This window comes from Gorilla gorilla, chromosome 7 (genome assembly GCF_029281585.2).
Source record: "Gorilla gorilla gorilla isolate KB3781 chromosome 7, NHGRI_mGorGor1-v2.1_pri, whole genome shotgun sequence".
In the NCBI taxonomy this organism is placed as follows: domain Eukaryota; kingdom Metazoa; phylum Chordata; class Mammalia; order Primates; family Hominidae; genus Gorilla; species Gorilla gorilla.
The window spans coordinates 40,697,482-40,715,599 of NC_073231.2; the positions used below are offsets into that span (position 1 = coordinate 40,697,482).

Here is an 18,118-nt window from a genome sequence, read left to right on the forward strand (position 1 = left end):
CAGTCCTGTATGTTTTTAAAGGGAGCAGATTGAAGACCTCTCCCACAATGTTGGCCCATCAGAGGGCAAGAGAAAAGAGATGCGGCCTGCTGTTCCCAAAGGGAAATGACTCAGCAGGGCACTGGTTTCCTTCAAACTCTCCTTATTATCTCTTTGCTTGTAAGATTGTCTAATTCAGTGGCTGCCCTTTTAAAATCTGAACTCCAGGGTCAGACACATGAAGAGGCAAGAGAACAGACCAAACCTTTATTAGTTCACAGAACTCCAATTCTTTATTAATCACAGCTTGCTCACAATGACATACAGGAAAATAGCACTAATGAAGAGTAAATATGCAGGCAGCAACCTTCAGGAGTTGGGAGTTGGGGAGAAACGACTTCAAAACTGCGATAGGTACTTATGGTGGGTATCTGGTGATTCTTAGTTGGCACAAATGCCCTGCCTAGCCCCCTTAACTGCGTCAGCTTCACAGATGGAGTGTTTTGTTGTTGGTGTTGTTAGTAGGCAGGATTGCCTTACACTGGGGAAGAAAGACCAGCTTGAGTGAAAGTCCGCAGTGTTTTTGATTTTGTTTGTATGTGTGTTTTAATGCAACAACCAGCTCACAGTTTCCAAGTGGAAAAATATTCAGTAGCATCATGTACTTGTACTATAGGTAAGAGCTTAAAATGAACATCATCAATCATGGCATCCACAAATAAGCCACCTGACACATTAATTAATTCATTCCATCAAAAGAACTTAAACTAGAGAATTAAGCCCACTTTATGAAGAGCGATTTCATGGCTGCTTGAACCATTCGAATTTGGATTTGTGTTCAGCACTTTAAAAGGTTCAACTTTTTGCTTCTACCCAGATTGGTCTCAGGTCTGTCTTCTCATCCATCCCTTTCTAAAGCCAAAGCACATTTGTAGCACATAATCCAGGAGAAGCAGAAGTAAATGCTATGACTGGTGGTATTTCTTAGCCTGGTTTTGTAGTTTTTAGGCGGTAAGTAGATTATGAGCGAACAAATGTGAAGGTTCATGTGGAGTCATAATACCTGTGATCTAGGTATGGTCTTAGTCAAGCTCAGAGACAACAAAGCCTTCTAGGTCATTAGGCAATGGTGGGTTTCTAGCACCATAGACTGTCTACTGACCTCATTTTTCTTTTGGAATGGAGTTAGACATGGGGAGCTTCAAAAAGAACAGACCTAGCAAATTCATTTGAGTGGAAAGACACAACATCAAAAGCCTGTTACAGGACATGTAAGATTATGAAATAACTTGCATAATGCAATACTTGTATTTTTTAACAAAAATGTAAGTATTTACAAAATAAGATCCAAGGTATTTTTTAAACATCAAGCAAAACATTCTGCAAAGAGACCGCATTGATTTTTTTTAATTTTTGATTTTTTTTTTTTTTTTTTTTGTAATGAGTTCTTTTTAAACCATGTCATACATTCCCCATCCTGATATCGCATGATCCATTATAATATAGGCAGGGGGATTTACTATTGGTGGGGCGTGCCAGACCCTCCCTTGCTTCAGCCAGACAGTTCAACCTGGAGTTCCTTGTTCCTGCGCACCTCCGCAGCATGCCTCTCCTAAAAAACACAAAAGGAAGAAGAAATGTCACAGGCCCTTTTTGTCTGGTCCTTTGCGTACCATGCGCTTGACTAGAAGTAACCCAGTTTGGTGTCTACTTTTATGAATTTTCCCATTTCAGAAGAGAGGAAAATATGGGCCCTGCAAAATGTCATGTTAGAAAAGATCTTACAAGACTTATCGTGTTTTAAAAAATATATTTAACACTGTTTTTGTTTAAAACTATGACCAAAAGTTCATGTTATTAGGATAATTTTGAATATTAGGATCAGAGTATAAATCCAGAGAAAGGTAATAAAACATCACATTATTGTTTCTCTATCATTTCTAATGATGTCGTTCCTTTTGACTAATATTTTAAGGACTTTATAATCCTGATGGACACTCTGGGAGGGCTAGATCCAGGACGAAGACTTTCTATACTGCTTCTTAAACTCTTGACCTGTTTGTCAAGGCCCTTCATAATTGCAGTCCAAGTGACGTTTCCAGTCATAACCCCCATCTTTTCCTACACACACTTGATGTTTCAGTTTAATGGAATTGTCTTGTCATGCAATTTTCAATGCTAGTCTTTCATCTCCACTGGTCAGGATTATAAACTTACCCTTTAAGCCCTATGACCATTGTCCTTTTCTCCATAAAGATTTTTATGAGACTGCAAAGACTAACCTGCAAACTTATCTCACTTTCCATTTGAACACCTGCATAAATCTTTCCTTTTATTCAGCAGTCATTTTATTCTAGTTGTATTATGAGCCTCTCTGTTCTTGTCTCCTCTATTATATTTGACTGTAAGCTCATTGAGGGCCTGGACTATGTTTTATCATTTTTTTCTTCCATTTGCAGGGCCTAGCAGAATGCTTTGCAGATAGCATGTAATTGGTGGATGTTTATTTACATAAGGAACCAAGGTACTAGCCTTGGGTTGGGAACTGAACTTCCTGAGGCGGGAACTGAACTTCCTGAGGAGGGAACTGATGGAGGAAGTATTTTTTAGTACATGGCTATACATCAGATGACTAAAATCAGTATTTTTTAGTATGTGGCTATACATCAGATGATTAAAATCAAACTGTCTTGCATATATCATCGGTGCTAAATCAATGTTCATTGAATTGAAATTTTAAGATGCTAATTATTAGTAGTATTATTTATATTTCTGTAGAATGTTGCTTACATTGCTTCTCTCCTTCCCTCTGAAGCTCCAGAAATTGAGACTGTATAGATTCTTTTAGTTCAGAAGAAATAAACTTGACCAGCTATAAAGTAAAACTTATTAAACTCTGTTAATCTCAAGGAGTCTACACTTATAGGGTTCTTTATATTATAATACTGAATATTTATTAGGCACTTAATGTGTACCAGACCTGCATCAGTACAGGTTTTACCTGTATTAATTCCCTTAATCCTCACAATAATCTTACAGTGGACATTCTATTATTGTCCCCATTTTGCAGATGAAGAAACTGAAACACAGGAAGGGTAAGTAACTTGCCCATCTTCATGATACCAACAAGTGGGATTTAAACCCTGGGAACCTGGCTCTACAGCTCACTCTCTTAATCACTGCTATACAATTTCAATGTTGAGTGAGGAGAACATTTTATAGTTGCGTGGAAAAATGTGTCTTTTCAAGTGTAGATTCTGGGAGAAAAAAGGCATAGACCACCCTATACTTCCTTCAAAGATACAGAGTTGGAGTAAGCAGGAAGTTGACTCTAGAGAAAGAGATTAAAAACAATTTTATTTAATTGGTTTAAATGAGCTTTTGTATGTGTTCAAAAACCATGAAGAGAAGGAAAAAGACATGCATAGAGAAATCAAATCCTGTTTGGAAATGTCACAGGGGAAATCAGCATGGATGCAGCTGATTCTTCTTTTTGTTCTGCTATTATAAGGAAAAAGATGAAGCAAAATCTTTTTCTCATGCAGAAAGAAACTAATTAGTGAGAGCTGAGCTCTGGCAAAAATTGAGAAAAAGCCCAGACCATCACTATGCTAGGAAAAAGAAGCCTCAGGTCTAAAGATTCATATAAATTCAAATTGATAACATAGCAGGAAACATTATAATTAGTATTATTAGGCTACTTTGGAGTACACTTCTTGTTAAACTCAAAATTAGTGTTAACAAAATGGATTTTGCCATAGGAAAGAATAAATATAATTTGTGAGCTTGAGATAATGTGGAAAAAGAGAAAATAAATAATTATGTTTCTAATTAAAAATTATTTGTTTTCAGGCATTTTAGTCACTCTGTTATTTGAACACTTTACATACATTACATTATCGAATATTTACTCATGAACTGTTAATGTGACTTTATATCAAAATGTGGGAGAACAAAAGGCAGTCATGCAGGAAGCATGTAATTTCCCACACAGTCTGTTTTTCTTATCAGCTCACTGTTTGCAATTACTAGACCTTGAATCTAGAGGTTCCTAAGGCAGTTGTGATACTCAGAGAAGGTTCATCAAGAAGACTACTCTTTGATAATATTTATTTCATTATTGAGCTCCTGATATTTGCTAGGCACTGTCAGAGGCCCAAGCATATCTAAATTTACAATGTTTTCTGCAATTTACCCCCTTCCTCCCATCAATATAAAGGAAATGTAATACAATATTTTAGCATTGTATGCAACTATGCCTTTTATATGAAAAAAGATGTATGAAAGTTGATTTTAGGAAAAATTCTGGTCCTCTAATTCTTTCCTCTGATTTCATAGAAAGATTTCTCTACTGGAAGGTAAGAAATATGGGGTCTTTTCTTTCTTTACTTTTTAATGTCCCTTTAATCTCACTAGGTATCAAATATAAACAAGGACTTGGACTATATGACCTAGGATGTCAATTCCATCTATGGAATTCTGTCATATGAGTCTAATTAAATTCAAGATGAGGTCAGTATCATCAAAAATCCTTCTTTTTACTAATGACTATGCACTTGCAATATAAAAGAGGGGTCAGGAGTGAGCTGTGTGAGCTAAGAAAGCACATGTTCATACATTGAGATGTTGGTGATCAGGGGTCATGGGCAGATAGTAAAAAGGTTTGGAGTCAAACAGACTTGCATTCAAATCTAGTCTCTGTGGTCTACTTGTGATCTTGGCCAAATGACTTAATCTTCCTAAAGACCAGGTTCCTTAGATGTGAAATGGGGATAATCACAGTATTTTCTTTTAGGTTGTTGTTTGGATGAAATGTGATAGTACATCCAAAAATGTCTGGCCTATAGCAAACAATTAATAAAGGCTAGTTTTAATCCCTTTTCCTATTTCATTATTCATTCATCAGACATGTTCAATAGTAAGTGGTTGCACAAATGATATTTGTGCATCAGAATCACAAGAAAACAAAAGATGAGAAGAATGCAATAGGTGTAAATTGATAATAGCTGAAATCTATAACTAAAGAGTTAAATATTGTCAACATCAGGGAAATGCAAATTAAAACCACAATGAAATACCACCTTACTCCTGCAAGAATGGCCGTAATTAAAAAGTCAAAAAAACAATAGGTGTTGGCATGGGTGTGATGAAAAGGGAACACTTTTACACTGTTGATGGGAATGTAAATTAGTATGACCACTATGGAAAACATAAAGAACTGAAAGTAGAACTATCATTTGATCCAGCAATCCCACTACTGGGTATCTACCCAAAGGAAAAGAAGTAATTATATGAAAAAGACACAGGCTCATGCATGCTTATAGCAGCACAACTTGAAATTACAAAGATATGGAACTAACGTAAGTGTCCATCGACCAACAAGTGGATAAATAAAATGTGGTATATATACACCATGTAATACTACTCAGCCATAAAAAGGAACTAAATAGTGTCTTTTGCAGCAACTTGGGTGGAGCTGGAGGCCATTATTCTAAGTGAAGTAACTCAGGAATGGAGCACTAACTATCATATGTTCTCACTTATAAGTGGGAGCTAAGCTATGAGTATGCAAAGATATAAGAGTGATATAATGGACTTTAGAGACTTGTGGGGGAAGTTTGGGAGTGGGGGCGAGGGATGAAAGACTACATATTGGGTACAGTGTACACTGCTTGGGTACTGGGTGCACTAAAATCTGAGAAATCACCAGTAAGGAACTTTTCCATGTAACCAAACACCACCTGTATCCCCAAGACTATTGACATTTACAAAACAGGTACATATTATCAAAATTACCTCTTAGGGAAAGAATCACAGAATCTTATTCCCTGAAAATATTTTTATCATTTTAAGTTGCATCATATTATGTGCTACTATTGCCACTAAAATATGGCTATAGTATTTTCATTTGACATTTTCTAGATATTAGAAGTGAAATGATGAATTATAGTGAAGCAATTTCTTTTATTTCCTAAGTACTGTACTTCATGGTTGGATAGGGGAAAGCAGTTGTCAAGTTTGTCTGGGTTACTTGCTTCTCTCCTTTCTAAACAATACTGAAAGCTCCTTTGGTATTTGTTACCATGTTATGAGCTCAGAAGTCTTGGCATTGACTAAGATGATATGGTAGAATTACAGAAGAAAGAAGATATGATACAATCTGGATTAAGTGGGGGAATTCAACAAGATTCAGTAGAAGTCCTCTTCAGTAACTTGCCATGTTAACCCTCTCTGTTCCTTCCATCGTCCTGCTGTCTGATGGTTCCTAAATGCTGAATTGCTTGAGAGGAAAGGGCTCTTCCCTAATATCGCCACATACTTTCCTTCTCAACTGGTTGTGTTATATGCTTGATTATAGCCAATGGTATTTCCACACCTGTTTAGCAATTTGCATTTGAAAATTTAACTATCTAATTTAATTAAATACTACATTAATGGAAAATTGTGAGGGTGGAGAGAAACCTTTGGAAATACGTGAGAAAGTGAAGTATTTAGTAGATACTGGGCGAGTCAACTATAAAAGCTATGGAAAAGTTGTAAAAAGTCTATATCCAGGTTATTTTGCAGATGTCTTTAGTCCCTACTCAATTTTAAAGAAATTAAAACTGCAAATCATAGCTAATGTGACATAAGTGTGAATAATGGCAAGAAAAGAAACCCCCATAGAACCCCCATTAACTGATCAATTTTTGGAAAAGGTATTGGGCCCAACTACATCAAAAGATTGGTCAATAAGTTTACACTTAAATATTTGACATTAAGATTATATGTTTAGTGAATAGATGTATTGTTGTTAAAATGATTATACCTGCTTTAACTGATTTTTCAAAACTAACTGTCTCACTGCAATTCTTGATTGGGTCATTTGGCGCTCCTACTACTCAGGGTTCCTAAAAGGGTCAGGTGGTGAATTTTCTGCAGGATGCTGCGTAGTGCGTTAGGGGAGAAAGGGACACATCAGGGGAGGAAGAAAGTGTCTTGAATCATTCCTGTATGTCAAGAACAGGTGTTTCCCCCTCTCTCTTTCCTTTCTCTCCTCTTCCTCTCTTCCCCTCTCCTCCCCTTCTCTGTTTCTCTCTCTTTCTGCTTCTCATACCACTCTAAGAATAAGAATATTTTTAACTTAACCAGTCATAATCCACAGACTAGTCTTTTGAGTCCTGGATATGACATCAATAGGTCAGCCTAATGCAGGCCTTTGTGGCACAGGCATCCCTTCTCCCACAGCCTTCTCCACATTTGATTCTTTTCTATATAATAGCCTGGAGTGTTAAGATGAGGTGCTATGAAAACAGGAAACTGAAATAAGAAATGAGTGTAACATTCTTCTTTGGAGGAAGAAAGAACACTTATGCAACAAAGACAAAAAATACTAAAATATAATTTATGATGACATCACAAAGCATATTTAAGAAACATTTAGCACAGTGGTTCTCAACCACGGCTAAATATTAGAGCCTACTAGTGAGCCTTTAAAATAATACAAGGTTCTTGGCCCTATTCCAGACATTAAATCAGAATCCCTTAAAGAGCTGTCCAGTAGATTCCGAAGTGCAGCCAGGGCTGCTTTTGCTTTAGGCTTTCAGTTTTAGCTAAAGGCTTTGAGCTAACATGGCTGGGGCTCTGAGGGGTTTCTGAGAATTTATCAGTCAGTGATATTGAAGATGTCACTATGATGTCATTATGGGCATCATGGTGAAAATATGCTTGAATGCTCAATTCTCTTAATTGAAGGGAAGAGAGACTGAGTGCTGAATGGTAGGCAGATTGTGGAAAAGCTTGCACAGAGTTGTATCATGTCTCTTGCTTAATTGATAGGGCCAGTGAGGGCTATCATAAGGGTGGGCGCATGGTGTAGTGACCTTGATGTGAATTTACTTTTACTGATATTATTCAGTGTCTTTGTATTTACTGTCTATATTGGACCATACTACATGTTGTCTTATTCTCTAATTGTTGGTGCTATATTATTTATTGCTGAATTTTGTATTGTCTGTATTGGGAAAGACATGGTTGGTAATGATATTACAAAGGTTCCTAAGCATATAGTAGGGACTCAATATATATTCATTGAATGATTAACTCATTGATAGGTGTCATTTCAGAAGTGGTCATCTTTTTTTTTCTTTTTATTTTAGAGACAGGGTCTCGTTCTGTTTCCCAGGTTGGAGTGCAGTGGCACAATATTTCCCAGGTTGGAGTGCAGTCTCGAACTCCTTGGCCCAAGCAATCCTTTCATCTCAGCCTCTGAAGTAGCTATGACTACAGGCATTTTTACAAGTGTGCCACCACTGCTGGCTAATGTTTGAATTTTTGTTTGAGGCAAGGTATCATTATATTTCCCAGGCTGGTCTCGAACTCCTGGCTTCAAGCAATTCTCTTGCCTTGGCCTCCCAAAGTGCTGGGATTACAGATGTGAGCCACCATGCCCAGCATAATTATCTTTTGATATGGTAGATTTCAGAGCAGCTTATGTTACGTTGGCAGTGTCATGCCTTTTGGCTTTACTGTTATTACTGACCCTCTTTTAAATTTCTAATTTAATAGGAGTAACTTCATTCAAACAAAATGCTAAATATTACTTCTAATATAAAACTTTGTCTTATTTTAGGAAAAAGCAAAGTAGTTTTGGTATACACAAACACATTCACAATATGTAAACCAAAATTTTGTATTAAATCCACCTATGTGATATACATCAAATCAAAGTAAATATGGTATTTCCTCTTTACTGAGGAGATAAAAGATCTTGACTGACACTGGCCAAAGATCCTATTAGATTTGAAAAGCACCTCATTAGCTATGAAATACCAGAAAAAAATGTGGTCCTAGAATTTATCTGGGCAGCATTATGTGACATGGGATAGACTGCTGACAGCTGAGATTTAAATCAGAACAGGCTACAAACCACTAGTTCTCAAATCTGGTTGCATATTGGAACTATATGGAGAGTTTTCAAAATGTATGGATGCTGGGTCCCATCCTTGGAGATTCTGTGGGTTGATGTCAGGAATTTTAAGCACTCTTTGGGTTGATTATTTGCAGGAAAAGTGGTGTGCAGATGTACATGTATGTATGTATGGGGGAGGGCACTAAATTTGGTTGGGAGTGGAAAGAGTACAAAAATGAGCTAAGCATGGCTGGGCTGGGTGAAGAGAAAAAACACACAGAGGAAAAAAATGGTCCGTTAAAAGCTAGCACTTCTGGAAATATTAGATAAAATGTGGAAATTTTTTGAACTATTTTACAATTGAAATCAAGAAGGATATGCCCTGGCTGGGCACGGTGGCTCACACCTGTAATCCCAGCACTTTGGGAGGCCGAGGTGGGTGGATCACTTGAGGTCAGGAGTTTGAGACCAGCTTGGCCAACACGGCAAAACCCTGTCTCTACTAAAAATACAAAAATTAGCTGGGCGTGGTGGTATACGCCTGTAATCTCAGCTACTTGGGAGGCTGAGACATGAGAATCACTTGAACCCAGGAGGCAGAGGTTGCAGTGAGCTGAGATCGTGCCACTGCACTCCAGCCTGGGTGACACAGCGAGACTCTATCTCAAAAAAACAAACAAACAAAAAAGGAGGCTATGCCCTGTGTTTGGGTATGTGTAATTTGAAAAACAAAAATGCTCCAGGACTGCCAGTGATATAAATCTTGCATTGAGGCCTAATTGAGAATGCTGCAATAAGATCAGCAGGTACCTTTCCTAGCAACTTCACTTAATTTTTTTAGGGCCTAGGATGTGAGATGAAGGTTGAGTCACAGTGATCTCAAAGAGATCACACAGTGGCCCTCTGCTGTCCGTGTTATGAGCACTGGTCAAGCAGGAACATCCTTAGTTATCTAGAGAAGTGCAAAGTGGTGGCAGATGGAGGAAGACTGACTGGTTCAAGGTCAAGGGAGTAAACTTTAGCAAATGGAACTTTGGTCTCCTGAATCTGAGTAAAACATGTGTTCCTATACCGCCATAAATCACCTGGAGAGAGCCAAATTCTGTTGCCTCTTCCAAATCGTGACTTGACTCACTTGGGTGAAATGCAATGACATTGTTCTGAGAGTATAAAAACACTAGCTTATAAATACAAATTTAATCCGAACTTTCATGTTTCGGATAAGGCATCAGGTAACTATTCCGGCTCTTGCCCAAGTCAGCAGTACTCGTCCACGGACCTCTGAGAGCCTCAGTGTCTTACTGCTGCATCAGAGCCCACACACCCTTCCCCAGCAATGCTTTCAAAAATTCCTCAAGAGCACAAATGAAGATCTCCATGCAATTATATCTTTAAAAGTTTTCATGCCTGATTTCCTTTGTTTCTAGCTGGATATTTGCAGTCAGAGACTGAGAATGAAAACAGAATCATCAGAGCTTCAGGATAAGGTTTTTTGAACCTTAGATGAGAAGGGCCATCTCTAACAGAAGACATGAAACTCTGAGAAATAGTCAGAAAACAGGAGGCTCATCTGATTAAACTCTCAGGGCTCCGATGACAGGCACACTCTTGTTTTGCTCTGCATCTCCAATGCCTATCACACAAAGGCACTTGCTACTGGCGGGAAGGGTGACTGACTGCTCAGAAAAGGATTGAGGCGTCTTTCTGAAACATCCCATTTCTCAATGCTTATTCCAATTTCTGGAAACGGACACAGCTAAACTACTCACAGCTATACTGTATATTTTCAAAGGAAAGGTTTTTTGAGGGGATAGGTGGGAGACAGCATAGAGAGCACAAAAGTGAAAGACAGCATTTTTCAGAAGAACTCCAGCACAGCTCCTCCTGACGCATGGGAATGAATATATGTTTAGGTTGTTGAAGAGAAGGGCACCAGGATACCAGAACTGGATGAAACATCCCCTGTGAGCTAATCTTTGCTATGGTCTCATGTGATGCTATTATACCCTAGCATGGGCTTACCAGTGTTCATAAATACCCTGGCCTTTTCTGACAAATATATTTTTCTAATTTAATATTTTAATTAAATATATATTTAATGTCATATATTAAACAAATATTAAATCAAATGTTATTTATACTTTATATCAATATAATATATACACATTACTATTTCCAGTGTAACATTTTTCCTACAGATTGCCTCGTGAGGCTTGTATAAAAGGCTTACACATTTCAAAAGCATGAATCAGCCTCCCTGAATCCACTCACCATGGGAAAATTTGACAAAATTGCAGCTTTCATGTTGGATTCCCATTTCTCTACCATGTTGCACCTCCTGCTAACTCAATGCTACACTGTGAGACCCTGCCCATGGGAGTTAGTTGTCCTCACACCTGCAGCAAATTTTGACTTAGTCTCTGTGCTCAGGCATATGGAAGTTCACCCAGCTGTGCTGCATATGAATATATCCATCTGCTCAGGACTCTGCTGAGATTACCTTTTCCTGCAGACGTTCAATAATAGCAGCTAGATTAGCCTCACGGTTTTCCTTAATTTGTTCCATTTTCAGGATCAGCTTTTCCTCCGCCATCTTGCTGAAGTTGTTGTTCTCCTCCAAAGCCTTCTGAAGGACTTCTCGCTCGTGTTCCCTCTTCTCTGCCAATTGTTTCAGCACCTGGGCCTCCTGAGACTGGGGAAGAAAAACATAGCCATCTTATAATTATCCAAACACAAACCTAGCAGAATAACGGCCCACCAATTGGAGGGAGCATTCTTTTCAGATGAATAGTACTCCCAGCCTTGAGCACTATTGTCAAGTCTGTACTCATCTGCATGGCTGAGAGTTTTCTATTGAATGTGGCTAGTTGGGAAACGCGGTTAGCTGAATTTTCAGCTGTGAGTATATTTCGGACTGTCTTAGAAGAAGAAGCATTTAATCCTCATTGAGGAGTTACAAATTTTTTTAAAAAAAGACTTTGTTGCTACGCATTTATGCAACAGAAAATGCTATAATGAATTACAGGATGGCAATATTCAACCAAAGCCTGAGGAAAACGGTTGAGGACTGAGACAAGTTCTGATCCATTGTTTTTTCATCAACTGTAGGCTAGGCCCTACAATAAGCTTTTCAATTTTCATCAATCAAATAATCAAATTCACTTTCTCCTTTTATTTCACACCCCCTTCCCCCCTCCCTATCCCCCATACACCAAAGTCTCTTCGGAGATCTGAGAACAGTGCAAACTTAGTGTCCCCTTGGCCACAGAGAGCAGAAAGTCCTTGTTTTGACCCTCTCTTGAAACCCTGTGGTTGCTCAGTGATTTAGATCCAGATGTACACCCTGCCCTGCACTTTGAGCACTGTAATTTTCTTCCAGCATCAGGAGGCTGTTTGGCTCTGTACAGTGAATGGTAATCACTGGAGCACTTGATAACAATGCAGGTTCCTGGCATCTACCTCCAAAGATTCTGATTCCAAGGTTCTTTGGTGAGGCCCAGTGATAAGCATCACTAGTGACTCAAATGCAGGTAGTCCAGTCTACCTTTTGTAAGTCATACTGGCATGGGCTTTGATGTCAGGCCTGTGTTCAAGTCTTACCTCTGTTTGTGACCCAGGATGTGTTACGTAACTTCTTTCCATATTCTTTTTATTCTCCCCGTTATGCAGCTGAGAAAAGTCCCACCCAATACTGACCTATTTAGGTTTAAGACTAAATTATTACACACTCATGGCTTCTGGATAATTTCTCAGGATCAGCTGATGCCCCGAGGCGATCCTTCACAGGAGTAATTATAAGTGGGAATATCAAAACAATGGTTGATCAAAAAATAATCCTGAGTGCCCTGTTAAATACTGATTACCATTGAAAGCATTAGTGGGAAAACATTTTAGTTGATGGTAGTGGTTGTGGACATTTACTGGCAAGGTCTTTTTGTATAAACAATATGGGGCCTGGAGAAAGGAGAAACTTCTCTTCAAATAAAATTCTACAGAAATGGGAAAGTCAGACAGCCTTACACATCTTTACTGATGTGTTTATTCTGAAGTTGATCAGGAATAGGTCTGTGGCTCACTGGAGATTAGACAGAAAATCCTGGGAACCAGCCCTGCCTCTTGCTTTAACCCCATAATGGTTTCGGGACATTTTACTATTTATGTGTTTATTTTTTTTAGATAGAGTCTCACTCTGTCACCCAGGCAGGAGTACAGTGGCGTGATCTCTGCTCACTGTAATCTCTGCCTCTGAGGTTCAAGCGATTCTCATGTCTCAGCTTCCTGAGTAGCTGAGATTACAGGTGTGTGCTACCACACCCTGCTAATTTTTGTATTTTTAGTAGAGATGAGGTTTCGTCATGTTGGCCAGGCTAGTCTTGAACTCCTGGCTCAAGTGATCCACCCACCTCAGCCTCCCAAAGTACTGGGATTATAGGTGTGAACCACTGTGCTTGGATGGTTTTAGGACATTTTTAGTGGAACCAATGCTTTCTTACTTTGTATTTGTTTCAGGAAAACCAATACAAAAATAATAAGAAAATTATAACATAAATTGAGTTCAAACTCCAATGGAGCCTTTCTGGAAGAAATATGAATAAAATATTTTCTAGCTGGTTCACTCTCCTGCCTCTAGGTGGGACTGTTGGTAAAGCATCCTACATAGACTTTGCTTATTTGCTGTTATCAGGACTACGGAATTGTTACAGGGAGAGAGGTGTGTGTGTAAATATTTAAAGTTTCTCTCTCTGGGAAAAGTCTTCATGAAATTAATTTTTTTTGTATATGGATAAGAATAGTACCTATCTCATGTGGTTGTCAGGATCAAACAAAATAATGTTTGCAAGGTATTTAATGCAGTGTCTAATATCAAGTAAGTTAGTACTGAATGAGTGGTAATCATTATTATCAAAAGCAAAATTTAAGACGCTTGTGACAAGGAGATAATGGCAACTGGACTTACTGGTATAACAACTCAAATGTAAAATTTTGGTAATTTCATGTGTGTGAAGTATTTGTTCAAACTTCTTTGATTATGAACAATTAGTGGATTCAGGGATCCTGATGGTTGATGAGAGTCCAAGTCCTTCCTAACTCCCTCATCCCCACCTCATGCATGCCCACCGACTTGGGCTGTATCGATAGGAAATCTCACAGTCAAGTGAGCACCACAAAGAAATAAGAGGAGACAGCTTTGCACCTTCATTTTAGAAAATTCAATACATGTAACCTCCAGTCCAGCAAACCTTCTCGAGGAAGAAGGCTGGATTATCACAAAACAAGGGTGCAGTGTGTCCAAGAATTAGGAACTGGGTTAGAGCCCTAGGTTTCTCTTGTAATGAACAGAAATCCATGGAGGATGCTCCAGGAGACAAAGTCAAACCAAACAAATCAAAATAAAGCAAAGTAAAACTTCAACATTCTCTAAGTGCAGTGCTTTAAAATCATTTTTCTATCTTAATACACTGTTAGGTAATGCTCTTCTTAGCAGCTGGTACCCATCAGCCACAGCTGCTAAAGGCAGGTAGCAATGTAACATTTCTGCTCAGTGGTTAAACAATTCCTTCCTGCTCCTCCTCCCATAGATCAGTGTTTCCAACACTGCCCTAGATAGGATCCACCTGGATTTTTAATGGCCACTTTTTTCAAGTAGCCTTTCTACAGAAGCTCCTGTGGCACAGTGACATGAGCCCCAACCTGGTATTTGGAAAGCCTGGGTTTGCATCCTGCTTTGCTGAGCCTGGTCCTTTGAGATGGACTTCATGGCCAGGGGCCTTGTGCCTGCTGCTCTTCAGACAGGATCAGCTTACAGAGAGTTACTATGAATTATTATCAAGAGGCCACTGCAACTGCCTAATGTTTCATTTTCAGATGCTCCAATTAAGTTTGGCACTTTGTTCAGTTGTGTTTTAACTTAATGTTTATATTTGCGTTCTTAATTTTCCTTTGTGAAAGAACCAAAGTCAAGAGGAAACAGCAGGGAAATAAGATTCAGACGGGAAGGCTTTGAAATTACAAGGTAATACAGCAACACCACTTTTCCATACTTCTTGCCTTGGTGGGACACATTTGATCTGCATGAACAAACTCCTGTGGTTTCCATTATGAATAATGGAGAATTCCCATTATAACCAATGCCTACTGCATTTACTGGAGTGCAACATTTGGCTCAGTTTGAAATGACTCAATTTAATGGGGTTAGTACTTTTGTAGCTATTGGGGCTAAATGAGATTACACAGCATAGGTGTCAAGTGCATTTCTTTAGCACAATTAATGGGGTGAAACAGAAACAGAAGGCAGTACAGAGTGTGGTCACGTGAGTCTGCTGCTAACTCACAGAGACCTGCCAAACTGGGCCAGGCTGTGCTTCAGGGCTGCTCACTTCTGTGGTACCTTTTCTTACACCCTGGAAGGGAATGTTATATCCACTATTATCTCAACTCACACATTTGCAGGACTTAATAATTGTCTGTGTTTCAAATATTTAAAGCTTAAGTCCACACATACAAAAATACAGGATGTCAAGTCAATTATGGTGGAAAGCATTCTATCCCAAGGAAATACTTATGACTTCCTATATTAGTCTCTATTCATAAGCATTCCATTTTTTTTTTTAAATTTAGAGACAGGGTCTTGCTTTGTTGCTCAGGCTGGAGTATAGTGGTGTGACCTTAGTTTACTATAGCCTCAAATTCCTGGGCTCAGGAGATCCTCTTGCCTCAGCCTCCTGCATAGCTGGGACTACAGGCGTGCAACACGATACCTGTCCAGCAGTCAATTTTTGAACAAATTATTCAGGGGCGCTAATAACCATGGGGGCATCTCCCTCAGTTCCTGAGGTCTCTGCTACCCCATTGGGGTAGAAAGGCATAACCTCGCTTCCTTTTTCACAGTGTAGCATCCAGATAGATATTGCTGCCCATAATTGCTCTAACTCATTTCTTAGGTAGAAATTGATTCTCACATGAACATAGTTTAATCTTCTAGTCAGACCCTCAAGGAAAAAAATTGGTTCTAATTCCAATGAGCAAATAGGCAGTTTAATCAATGAGAAAATAAGCAGTTAGTCCAGAAAACTGCACTAAAACATAACATGAAATGAGTGAGGCTGTAGAATAAAAAACATGTGACATATAAAAGTGGCAGCATTTTCCTTCATTTTTGGCAGAGAACTAAAGTTCTCACTACATGTTCAAATAGGTATTCTTACTTTATATCTTGACTGTGCAGATTAGCAGAAAGGAATTGTGATTGTGTGGACTTATGAAACGGAGGGTGGTGAAGTGAGAAAATCGCTAAAAGTTGTTAAAAATAAACTGTTCAAGGAAAAAGTATCTGGCCTTGGAGGAACACTTCTAAATAACCTGTACCTAACACAGAAGGTCACTAAAATATTAAAAGGGAAAATTAGGGCAAGACAATGATCAGCTGATATAATGCAAATGTCAAGGCAAAATATAGAACTGAGAGGTTCAACGTGACGTTCCGGGAGACTAAAGAACCTTCTCGATCTTGCTATTATGGGAACTGAGGCACATTACTGGTGAGCACCTTTTCTAGGCATAAACCTCCTCACACTGAACTCAATCATTGAAATAATTACATGAGAGGTACGTGAAGCGAAAAACAATGAGACAGGGAAGGAGGCTTATTGTACATTTAGGAACACTTTAACATTTTGCAAAGAGGTTAATTACCAATTTGTATATTACTGAGTGTAAGAGTTTAATTACTATACAAATGGAGTGGAAGATAAATTTGAGTAACTAGTACATAAAACTCATTTTACTTTATGTACACAGATGAGACTTAAGACTACATTTTAGATAGCACTAATTTTCCATTTATTTCTGAAGTAAACATATTTATTTTCTTGTCACTTTTCATTATTTGGGGGATATATTACTTGCTATCCAGGACCGTTGATCAGACACTAAATCTCCTAGTACCAAAAATGCTTGTACACAAGTAGGTTAGGTGATGTGTCTGTAATTAGTGACTTTACTGCTGACAATGAAAATCATTATCGACCCATCTAAAGTCACAAATCATGTCCTGTTGAAATATGACAATTGAATATAATTATGTAAAACCAAAGAGTACAATATTCACTTTGTGTTGAAGAGCCTGAAGCATAACAGGAAATTTAAAATGATTAAAATCCAGAGACCTTTAGAATGAGCCCTTCTGCTAAAGCGTGTAATGGGTTTACTGTGGTTAGCTCCTAGGAAAAGAAACGTGGGGGTGCTCTTCTTCACTGAGAAGGTAGCACACGGAAGATTCTGTGGCCCACGTGCCATATTCTGTAAGGAGCAGAATGTTTCCTGAATGTCAAGCGGTGAATAATCCAGTACTTTGTTTCATAATCCATTGCTATACAAACCACCCCCTCTTTCCCTGGATTCCATTTTAATTGCCATCTACAATGTGAGATGCCAACAAATGGAAAAGGTAAGTCTATCATGTTTGGTGACTAATGATCTACTTTTATGCCATTTTATTAAGAATAAGCAACACAACTTCCTTTCAGAGGCTTAGTGACTTTGAAGCTGATTATGCCAGTAATGAGAGCATGCTAATGAAATCTCACTGGACTGGTTCAAGTAGGGTGATTTTTAATTTAATCTCTTTTAGGGTGAGATTTTATCAATGTCATTAAAATCCTTTTGTTTTCACAATATTAATTTTTTCAGGACACTTTTAGTTGGCCTGACCTATTTATATATCTATTACCTATCAAACTGTCTTTTCTTCTATGCAATTTGATAAAGAATATTTTATAATATTTAAAAATATTGGCCGGGCATGGTGGCTCATGCCTGTAATCCCAGCACTTCGGAAGGCTGAGGTGGGTGGATCACCTGAGGTCAGGAGTTTGAGACCAGTCTGGCCAACATGACAAAACCTTGTCTCTACTAAAAATATAAAAATTAGCTGGGTGTGGTGGTAGGTGCCTATAATCCTAGCTACTTGGGAGACTGAGGCAGGAGAATTGCTTGAACCTGGGAGGTGGAGGTTGCAATTAGCCAAGGTGGCACCACTGCACTCCAGCCTGAGCCTGAGTGGCAGAGCGAGACTCCGTCTCAAAAAAAAAAAAAAGCAACGTATTGTATGGTAGCATTTCAGTCTCTGTTAATGAGAAACTTCTTTTCTTTATAAAATCATGAGTTTGCTAGATAATCTCTGTGAGGTCAGAAACTGGATGCTTCTTCACATAGTAATTGCTAACCCTTTTACCATGCCGGTTGTATGTC

General features: G+C 38.5%; 1 protein-coding gene across 1 annotated transcript in view; it reads right to left on the reverse strand.

The window, feature by feature from the left end:
* Positions 1–245: 245 nt before the first annotated feature.
* STMN2 (stathmin 2) overlaps positions 246–18,118 on the reverse strand; it is a 55,437-nt gene continuing 37,564 nt past the window's right edge. Inside the window, exons 4-5 of the mRNA XM_004047182.5 lie at positions 11,370–11,561; positions 246–1,591 (exon numbers count right to left, since the gene is read on the reverse strand). Of these exons, the coding sequence (XP_004047230.1) occupies positions 1,532–1,591; positions 11,370–11,561 (252 nt within the window). The 3' untranslated portion in view covers positions 246–1,531. The remainder of the gene's footprint in view (positions 1,592–11,369; positions 11,562–18,118) is intronic.